The 10,792-nt window shown below is 44.4% G+C and overlaps 1 protein-coding gene across 1 annotated transcript; it reads left to right on the top strand.

The window, feature by feature from the left end:
- The first annotated feature begins 1,379 nt into the window (after positions 1-1,379).
- Positions 1,380-1,727, top strand: LOC118850818 (40S ribosomal protein S26-like). The gene has a single exon (XM_036760497.1). The coding sequence runs from the start codon at positions 1,380-1,382 to the stop codon at positions 1,725-1,727; it is 348 nt and encodes a 115-aa protein (XP_036616392.1).
- The last annotated feature ends 9,065 nt before the right edge of the window (positions 1,728-10,792 follow it).

Here is a 10,792-nt window from a genome sequence, read left to right as displayed (position 1 = left end):
CATTCCACTGGTCAGGGACAATACTAGGTTCTCTAATTCCAGTCTGGATTTTCCCTAAGTGACTCCTGGCTCTGGGTATGTTTTGCCATTGGCTCAGGTTCCCCATCTGCCCTTCTGGCCAAAGGGTCTGGCACTGACTGGCAACAGACAAGGGCCTTTGCAGCTGAGCCAAGAAGGGAGGAGGGCTCAGGGGACTCTGGGCGATGCCTGGTGAATGGCGCCATAAAGATGAAAGAACAGACTCTGGAGAGGCCAATCTCCCTGCTTGGCGGTGATGTTACCATGGTGCTCGCTGCACTTTCTCAATGACTCCAAGGAGGTCCATGGGTCAGAGAAAGGCCTCCTAATTTGGAGGGAGGCTGGCTGTACATAGTGACTGTTACCATAGGTGAGACTTGTTACTCAACAAGAAATCTCTGTCTCTTGATATATGTGAGTAATGACCATAAACATGAGCCTAGGGACTCAGACCAGCTGACCGGGGGCCATGGGGGCCGTGGAATGATACTTCTGCAGAATCTTATCAAGAGGCAGAGGAGTGTGTGCGTGTGCGTGAGTGTGTGTGTGCATGCATGTGTGTGTGTGTGCCTGTGTGTGTAAGGGGGGGAGTGTGAAGATGTTTTTTGTGGAGAGGTATTGTAGGGATATGGAGAGGGGATGTGAAGAAGCACAGAACTGGGGCATTTTCCTGACTACCAGTAACACCCTGGGTGAATTAAAGAACATCTTATGCGTGGGCATGTGCCCGTGTACAGAAAAATGATTGACTTGGAATCTAAAATAGCTGAGTTCAAGTACCACCTAGAGCATTTACTGGCTGTGTGACCCTGGTCAAGTCACAACCTTCAATTTTCTCATCTGTCAAATGGAGAAAATAACAGCGCGTATTTCACAGGATCACGGCGAATTTCATGTGAGAAGATGTATGTAAAATGCTTTGTCAAACCTAAAAAACCCATCGTATAACTGGGAGTTAGCCCTGTTTTCATTGCCATCGTCATCCATATCTTTTTCATCATTTGCACGGGGACTGAACCTATGATTTCATCCGTGTGGGAAGAAACCTCCCTCCAGCACTGGAGGTGAGCCCACAGAGAACTCCCAGTCAAAGAAACTCCTTCACTGAGGCAGGCAGACACTCTCTTCTCCACTTAGAACGTGAGAGGCTTTCCTAAGAGATGTGAGAGGTTAAGGGACTTGTTGCCTCAGAGGCGAAACATGATCACGTCTTCCTGGCTCCAAGACCAGCATTCTTCCCATGGCCAACTATCCACGTTGCCTCTCACCATTATCATCACTTTGTCTTAGCATCAGAAAACCTTGTGATAATAATGCTGTTAATAATATGATAATAGCTTTTTCGGTTCCTGGCTTCCAAGATGACCAAGAAAAGGAGGAACAAGGGGTGCACCAAGAAGGGCCATGGCCATGTGCAGCCCAACCATTGCACCAACTGCGCCCGCTGCATGCCGAAGGACAAGGCGATCAAGAAATTTGTCATCCGCAACATCGTGGAAACTGCGGCCGTCAGGGACATCTCCGAGGCCGGCGTCTTCGACTCCTATGTGCTATCCAAACTGTATGTGAATCTACATTACTGTGTGAGCTGCGGGATCCTCAGCAAGGTAGTGAGGAATCGCTCCCGTGAGGCTCAGAAGGATGGAACATCCCTGCCCCGATTCAGACCTGCAGCTGCTACCCCCAGACCCCCTCCAAAGCCCACGTAAAGAGCTATCTGTCCATCAACATTCTTGAACCGATCAGAGGAAAATAAAATGGTTAGTCTAGCTTAAAAAGTATGATAATAATAATTCACAATAGTAATGTTATGTTTATATGGTGCTTGAAGATTCACAAAATACTTTCCTCCCAATGACTCTGTGAGGTTGGTTGTTCCAGTGTTATTGGCTCCATTTTACAGATGAAGAAACAGTGGTTCAGAAAACACTATCATTATTTTAATAAATTCTTACTGTTCTTATATTTTTGCATTGCCCAAAGTTTCCCTTGTATGTCTTCATCTCCACTCCCCCATCCTTTCTAAGTGTTTAAAAGAAAGAAAGAGTCTCTCTGCCCCCCGGTTACAATAAGTCATTTTGACTATTATAAATACACAAATGAAAAATAAAGGGAGACACTATCTGCATCCAAAGAAAGAATGGATAAGGAGAAGTATGTATAGAATGATTTTACATATTCACATATACATATGTATACACACATATACATATACTCACATATCTACATAGATTGTACATACACACATGCATACACACATATGCATATACATACATACACACATACATATACACATAGCTACATACATATATATGCATGTATATATACCTATTTGTGTCTAATTGTTGCCATCTCTAAGGGGGAGAGGGAAGAAAAAAAGGAAAAAAAAACAAATTTACACGATAACTTTATTATATATTTAAAAGGAATAGCAAGTTGTATACAATAGATTTACAGTTTCACGTGCAATCATCTTTTTTATTATACTGTGTCATGGAAATGCTTGATTTATTCCATAAATTAAAAATAAAGCATTTTAAAAAAAAGAGGAAAAAGAGGGAGGAAATTAGAAAAAAAACACATCCAAAAATCTGGCGTTAAATGCAATGTTGCGCTCCGTGAACCTTCCACCTCTGCAAAGCGGTGGGAAGGGAGTTATTTCTTCTCCCATCTCCTCTTAGTGACCAGGACTTTCGTTTATGATTTTGCCGTGGTTCTCTTCCACTGTTGTAGTCACTGTGTAGGATTTTCCTGGTTCTGCTTACTTCGTTCTGTTTCAGTTCATACAAGTCTTCCTGTGTTTCTCGCTTTCATTTCTTATTTCGTATCTCTGCTATCATTTCTTACAGCACAGTAATAGCCCTCTATGTCAATTTGTTTAGCCATTTTCTTACCTCATCATGATAATTAATATGAACCTAGTGTCAAACCAGGGCTGAGTCTCCTGGATTAAATAGAAACTACTCCCATCAAGACAATAGCAGACCGAGCACTTAGAAAGTCAGGGTGGAAATTTCTCTCTGGGTAAATATACTTATGTGTACGTAAAGGAGAGAAAGGAGAGAGGTGGGAGAAAGGTGCACGATCGCTCCTCTGGCTACCCGAATGTTTCTGAGCTTCATGTGTATGCAGATAGAGATGAATGTGCAGGAATTTAGGAGCAGATTTGCATACTCAGGGTGTGTGTGTGTGTGTGTGTGTGTGTGTGTGTGTGTGTGTTGGCAGGGGTGAGGGTAAAGGGTAGACAACGCCATCCCCGAGAGAGGCTATCCTCCCAGCTCTGAAACCAGTGAACCAGGCAGAGGGAGGAGTAAGAGAGGAATCCAAGAAAAAACAATGACCTTCCAGGAACCAGAGATGAAACAGACAGAATGCTTGCCAGGAAAGCTGCAGGGAGGAGGCAGGGGGAATGGGGCCAATGGAAAAGTTAATCTAGGAGCATCCCTAGTCCTTGTCTCCTTAGACAATAAATATGATTTGGAGCTGAGGTACAGCAGGTTGTGATAGAATCCCCATCTGAGAATCAGGGGAGCTTTGACACCAATAGGACTCAGTTTCCTCATTTGTAAAATTAGAATGTTTTATGTTCTAACTTTTCTTACATATTAGAATGTTTTACGTTCTATGTTCTAACATTGCTTCTGTTTCCGATGTTGTATTTTGCTTTATGGATTCATTGAGTTTTGTCCTTCTATATTCTGCAGGACTTTTCCAGCTCTGAAATTCTACATTTTCTGATATTTCCTTCCAATCTGAACATTCTATATTTCATTAGATTATCACAGAACCTCAGAGTTGAAAGAGAAGATATAACCCATAGATGAGAAAGAATCCCTGCTCTAACATTCCTAGGAAGCCCTTGAAAATCTCCAAGGAGGGTGGTGCATTTGGGTCCTTTGTTCACTAATAATATAAGAGGGTTATGAAGTGTGTAGCAGGGAGGAGAGGGGAGGAGAGGGGAGGGAAAGAGAGAGGAGAGGAGAGGAGGAGAAAGAAGGAGAAGGAAGAGGAAGGGAGGGAAGGGAAACCTACAATGGGAATAGGAATAAGGTTGATCAGAATTTCAAAAAAGGGACCAGACTCTAGACAATGACTTTGTTTTCCATTCCTAGGGACATTCAACAAGAGATCATTAAAGAGGTGGTTGGTGAAATTTTGGAAAGCGAAACAGTGGCTACAAAGTAGCAATACTTTTTCAAGAACAATCCTTGTCTAACTAACCTCATTTCCTTCTTCAACAGGGTCACAGTGACCTGAGGAGAATTATGTAGTAGTTACACTTTGCATATATTTTAGCAAAGTGTTTCATGTCACAGAGAATATGGAAAGATATGGACTAGACAATGAGACCACTCTGCGAATTTGTACCTGCTTGGGTGGCCAGACTCAAAGAATAGTTCTTAATGGTTCCGTGTTGATGTGGCAAGAAGTATCCATCTGCAATTGAGATAGTGAAGGTCTGCTGATTTCCAATGGTTCCTCTATGACTTCCATATTGTAGGGAATGGACAGTGTGGGAATCTTCTGCACCAGAGAATTCACAAGCCCTCTATAATTAAGTAGTTAGACTTTAACGAATTTCTGGAAACACTGAGAGGTTATGGGACTTTCAGGGATCATACTGATAATTTCAGAGGTGGCAGGATCTGAATATCTTCTGACCCCAAGCCAGCCTCCCATCCCTCATGCCAGGCCGTTTCCCATCATATTAAGCTTCTGCAAGGTCAGAAGGTAGCAACAGCTCATCTTGGTCAAGCCCTGGGGGAAACTGAGGAATCAGGACCAGTTAGCCAAAGGGAAATGAGAACCTACAAGGTCAGATGACCTACCCAAGGTCACTCAGTGAATCTCAGCTCAGACCCTGGTCTCCAGGGCTATTTTCCCTGTATAATATGGCTTCAGTTCTATAGACTCGTCACCTGATACCTTTAAAAAAATACATCTCCTTAAGGATTTGTAAGCAAGTGTGATAACGGGGCTGATAATATGCCGCAGCCGTCAGAGCTGATGAGTATCTGACACAGACCCTGAATAGGCCCTTCAATTTATCCAGGCCTGGAAGCAGAAGGACTTTGTATTTCAGAGTATTCATGGCTAAAGGAAATCAGGTCCCCAGTAGTGTAAGGATCAGATAAGGGAAGACAAACATAGGATTTCAAAAATGAAAATATGTACCCCATTTTATTATTATTATTTTTTAAGCTGTGAAGCTGGAACAGCAACAGATCGTGCCAGCCATCTTTGCCTTAAACCAAAGACTTCCAAACCTGGAAGGGCCATAGGCCTGAGCCCTGTGAGGATTAGCTGGAAGAACAGGAAGGTTTAGCCTGAAGAAAGGTGAATAAAAATACAAAAAGACCAAGGGAAGCCAGGGGGGGATTTGAGGGATGCTGCCAGGCTTTTGCCTTTGCTTTCTAGCTCCAGTTTCTCACACAGTACCTGGCATTGTAAGCTTATTAAATGCCCATTGACTGTGAGTGCCTTCCTTCTCCAGAATCCTTCGTATTTATTTTGTTTTCTTGTTATCTTGTGTGTGAATTAAATTTAAGCAAGGCAAAGTCATCAGCCTCACTCTCTCTACCTGAGTCACTGAGCTCCAGTGGCAAGACAGATCTCAAGATATTTAGTCTGTATTCCATATGATTGGCAAGAAGGCCCAGGTTCGAGTCCCTCTTTGATCCCCACTGGTTATGTAACCCTGGACAAGTTATATAATATCTCAGGGGGCTAGGCAGCTCCCTAAGACTAGGAATTACAAAGAAGGTTCCCACTCACATTGGATAGAACTCATCTGGAAATTCGCTATTCCAAGGAAATCACAGGTACAATCCCTATCCCAATGTTCTCTGTATATTTATGGAGCAGAGATTACCCTGGCCCCCACTGCCCGAAGGCTAGGTGTGGTTCCCTTCCACCACGATTCTCCAGTACCCTTAAGGGGGTATGTACTCTCTGCCTTTGGCACCAGTCCCTACCCGTTATGGGCAGCTAGGTGGTACAGTGAATAGAGTGCTGGCTCTGGAGTCAGGAGGACCTGAATTCAAATACAGCCTCAGACACTTCCTAGCTGTGTGACCCTGGGTAAGTCACTTCACCCTGTTGGCCTCAGTTTCCTCATCTGTAAAATAAGCTGGAGAAGGAAATGGCAAACCACTCCAGTATCTCTGCCAAGAAAATCCCTAATGGGGTCAACACAACTAAACAACAACAACTCAACCATTTTGTTCATGAGGTCATGATCACCAGCCTTCAGATATCTAAGGGACTGTTTTTTGATTAGGCTTAGGCTTATTCTGTTTGTCCCAAGAGGCTAGAACAAGGAACATTGGATGGAAGTTGCAGGGAGAGAAATTACAAGGAATAACTTTCTCCTAACCAGAGATATTCTACAATAGAAGTGGCTACCTCATAAGGTAGTGGGTTCCCCATCACTGGTGGTGTTTCAGCCACCTGCCAGAGACATTGCATAGGGGTTTCTGAAAGATGAGGAAGTTTGAATACATCATTCAAGGTCAGAGATCATAGCTTTAAGGACCCCAGAGATTACTTGCTCCAACTCTCTCACTTAACAGATGGAGAACCTGAGGTTCAGTAAAGTGACTTATTCAAGGTCACTCAGATAGGAATAGTAGTGGGATTTGAAACCAAGTCTAATGAATTTTCCCACTTTATCACATGATCATCATCCACCTCTAAGATTCCGGGGTCCTAGGGAATTCAGGAAAGAAATGGAGGAGGCTGAGGGTTAGATGTTTTTTTTTTGTAATCTGTAAAATGAGATAGCTGTACTGGGACCAATGGGTCAAAGTTACGAAGATGCCAATTTCAGCTATATGTCAGGAATAAAAGCGTGCTGTCCCAAGGTGGGATGGGCTGCCTCAGGAGATAGTGAATTCCCCCTCCCTGGAAGTGTTCAAGCAGAGATTGGACGACCCCTTGTCAGGGATGTTGTAGAGCTGATTTTTGTTCATGTCTAGGCAGGCTAGACTTGATGTGCTCGCTGCGGTTCCTTCCAGCTCTGAAGCTCAGGGATTCTGGGAACGGGGATGAAATGTGGAGTACATGGGAGTACATGGAAGACAAGCTTCCCGCAGCATAGATTTCAAAATGTAAAAGTCTTATGAAATGGTGAACTATTTCACTTAAAAAAATATCGCAGTGAACATATTGGTAAGGATTGATAGGAAAATTGAGTCCCAGCAGCCCAGATCTGGATCTGAGCCACAGCCAAGGAAAATCACATGGATTTCATTTGCTAGCCTTGTCAGCTTCAGTGGGACAAATCGGAGGCTCTGAGTATGGGTCTGGATGGCAAACGCTTGTGGATGGAGCCCTGACCTGATGATGCCAGCTCTGATCCTACCGTTTTAGAAAGTTTCCTGGGGCACAAAGACACAAGTTACTTGTCCAGAGCCAAATGTCATTATGTGGCGGAGGCCAGATTCAAACTAAGGTTGTGCAGGTAAGGTAAGAGGGGAGAGACACTACGCTGTAGCAGACCTCCATGCAAGGAGGCCCTGGTTTCACAGGCTGGAAGGGACCTCAGAGGCCATTAAGTCCCACACCTCGTTTGATGGGTGAGGAAACTAAGGCTTAGGGGATTTGTTATCATAGGATGACATAAGATCATAGACCTAGAGCTATAAGGGACCTTCTAGTCTAGCCCTTCATTTTTACGATGAGGAAACTGAGGCACATAACTTGGCCATTTTTACACAGTTTGTAAATATCATAGGCAGCATTTGAACCCAGGGCTTCCTCAATTTAACACCTCCTATTTCCTGCTGCTTCTCAATCTCACCACTGATAAGTGGTTGAATTGTAATCCCCAGCCTCCTGCTACCCACAGGCAATTCTCTTAAGATTAATAGTAACAGACAAGATGCCCATCTGAATAGGTGTGGGGAACTTCCACCCTGAGATTTCCCTGGACTGATGAAATTACAGGTCCTGACCCCCTCCTACCTCCCCTCCCCCCCAAAAAAGTGAAGAGAGTCACTACCCTAGGTGCTAGAATCAGAGAGTCTGAGCTGGAGTTCTGTGTTGCAAACATATCAATTGTGTGTCTGAGCAAATCGCTCCAGTGTTCTCTCTATAGAACAGGCAAAATGCCCCTTGCTTGTCTGGCCTCACAGAGTTTCTGTGAGGAGAGAGCTGTGTAAACTCTAACCCAGACTGCAATGTAATCTCTTAATGACACCCCCACCCCTCACCCAGGGCTGGACCCACGTTTATGCAGGGGAAGGCTAAGGGCCCCCTCCCCATAGGGAGGGAGGACAGGCTCAGTCAGTGAGGAATTCCAAAAGGGCAGCCCCCCCTAGCTTTCCTGTGGGGGAGACATCCTCCCCTTATTACAGACCTTCCTATCCAGTCTTGGCTATCTCCCCCAGGTCTCCGCAGCCTCCTCCAAAGGCTTACATTTCAACCCTGGGAGGGGAGGGAGGCCCGCAGGAGACAGGGTAGGAGACACAGGAAGAAGCCGCCCCTCCCCAAGTGCCAGGATGAAATACGGAGGCCGATCGTAAACCCAACTTAGCCCATAGTCTAATCAGCCAGGAATTCAGGCACACCATCTTGGCTGTACTTATCTTTCCTTCTAAGTGTCTGAAACAGCCCAGTTTCTGTCGCTGGTGATCCATGGGGGTCCTAAATCATGGGGCTGCTTGGTCTTCTTGCTGAGTCCTGCCCAATCTTCTCCTGACTGGACTTCAGCCAGATTCCATCAGCTCTACATACCTCTCGGGATGTCGGGCTGCGGCAAGACAAATCTGGGTAGCGGATGACAGCCCCAATAGTCTTCAGTCCACAGTGCTGGCCTGAGTGTTGGGGGCAGTTCTGGGTCCTATATTTGGGGAAGGATTGCCCTAGTTTTAGACTCAGATGACCTAGGGTCTCTGGCACCTAGGACAAGTCATGCCCCTTTTCTGTGACTCAGTTTCCTCATCTGTAAATGAAAGGGGTTGTACTAAATGATAACGCATTTTTACAATTTCTTTCAAGGCTCAGCTTCCCTCACTACCGCCTCCCCAGTTAGTGCACTCTCCCCCATTACACTCTCTTTATTCTTCCATGATCATCTTGCATCCTCTCTTCCTCCCAGAATGAAAGCTCCTTGAGGGCGGGGACTGATTTGCTTTTGTCTTCATACTCTAGTACCATGACCATTTTAAAAATGATCCACATATTCCTATTGACATAGGGAGCTCCATCTGAGAAAATTCCCTTTGCCATTGTAAATCAACATCTGCAAATGACATTCTGTTTTACCACTAAGTCAAGCGTTTGCCAGCCCTAACTGGCTCCCGAGACCTGGTTGTTAAATTTTCAGTGTGATCATTCATACCTCAGAGATCAAATGACTTGGTTTATTATTTTGTTTATTGTCAAGACTTGAGAAAGTGATGCGGGAAATGTTGATGAAGATTAAACTCTAAAAGTGTCACATGGGCAACTTTCCCCCCTGGAAAGCTTGGTTGTTAAATATTTACCAGCATAATACTATGCTAGGCTTGGACCCTTGGTAACCTCTAGGTTTGTCCTGCATTCATTGCTCTGGGGTTGTGCTGGCTTCCGATGTTCCTATCCTACCACCTTGACCTCAGATTCTGGTTTTAGCTCTAGTCAAAAAGAGAACAAAAAATATCAGGTATGGAACAGGGGCTTTTATTGCCACACATAGAAAAAGAAATGCTAAGCAACAAAGATTTAGAGAATGATTGTACTCAGGTGAGAGGTTAGCATTTTAAGCTAATTACTGGGAGGCTGGCAACAAGGCTGCTCATTAGTTATTTGACTTATCACCTCTAACCCAATCAACACCAAGTGGGTGCTTTCTTTGGGTGGTCTCTTGGTCTTGGCAGGCAACTTCCCTTTGGGGTTAATTTGCCACTGTTATTACTGAAATCTCTCTGGTTGCCTGTACTCAACTGCTCTGGTGCCCATGAAGAGAGGAATACGCCAGCTGCCTTTTGAGGTTTCTCTGAGGCTTGTGCTAAAGAAGAGAAAATACAAACAGGAGAGGACACCATCCCAGTCAGGGACAGGCTTGTGGCCTTGACGAGATGGAGCCTTTAGTGAGCTCTTTGTCAGCTGGGTGATGGATTGCCTAGCATGCACATGTCACGGTGCTCTCTTTTGTTGGGTTTTTAATTCTGTGGTTTTGAAGAATGTATGTTAGTTACTCCAAGGAAACGGGCAAATGTTGCAGCTCTTAAAGAGTACAATTCAATGACTGTTAGGGATATTGAAGAGGCTGTTGGTGTGGGCAAATCATGAGTTTCAAGGTTTGAGCTCACCATGAAGCAGGACCCATTACCAAACTGTAAAGGAAAGCTGAAAATGAAACATATACTAGACAAACAAAAAAAACCCGAGGGGATGAGAAATGATTTGGTAAAGTAAGCAGAACCATGAAAACAATAAGGTATATTCAAGGATTTGTTGTTGTTGTTCAGTTGAGTCTGACTCTCTGTGACCCCATCTGGGGTTTTCCTGGCAAAGATACCAGAGTGGTTTGCCATTTCCTTCTCCAGCCCATTTTATACATGAAGAACTGAGGCCAACAAGTTAAGTGGCTTGCCCAGGGTCACACAGCTAGTAAGTGTCTGAGGCCAGATTTGAACTCATGAAGGTGAGTCTTCCTGATTCCAAGCCCAGTGCTCCATCCACTGCACCACCTAGCTGCCCCAATATTCAATGATTAAAGCAATGAAGATGGAGTCAATATAACCCCTTGAAACTTTCTAATTAAATCTACCTTCCTCCCTATAATGAA

Source organism: Trichosurus vulpecula, chromosome 1 (assembly GCF_011100635.1).
Source record: "Trichosurus vulpecula isolate mTriVul1 chromosome 1, mTriVul1.pri, whole genome shotgun sequence".
Classification (NCBI taxonomy): domain Eukaryota; kingdom Metazoa; phylum Chordata; class Mammalia; order Diprotodontia; family Phalangeridae; genus Trichosurus; species Trichosurus vulpecula.
The sequence above is the reverse complement of the archived record's forward strand: the minus strand, read 5'-3'. Positions and strand labels throughout refer to the sequence as shown.

What these genes read in the sequence shown, in the direction of transcription:
- LOC118850818 (XM_036760497.1), top strand. Translation starts at nt 1,380, where the DNA reads ATGACCAAGAAAAGGAGGAACAAGGGGTGCACCAAGAAGGGCCATGGC.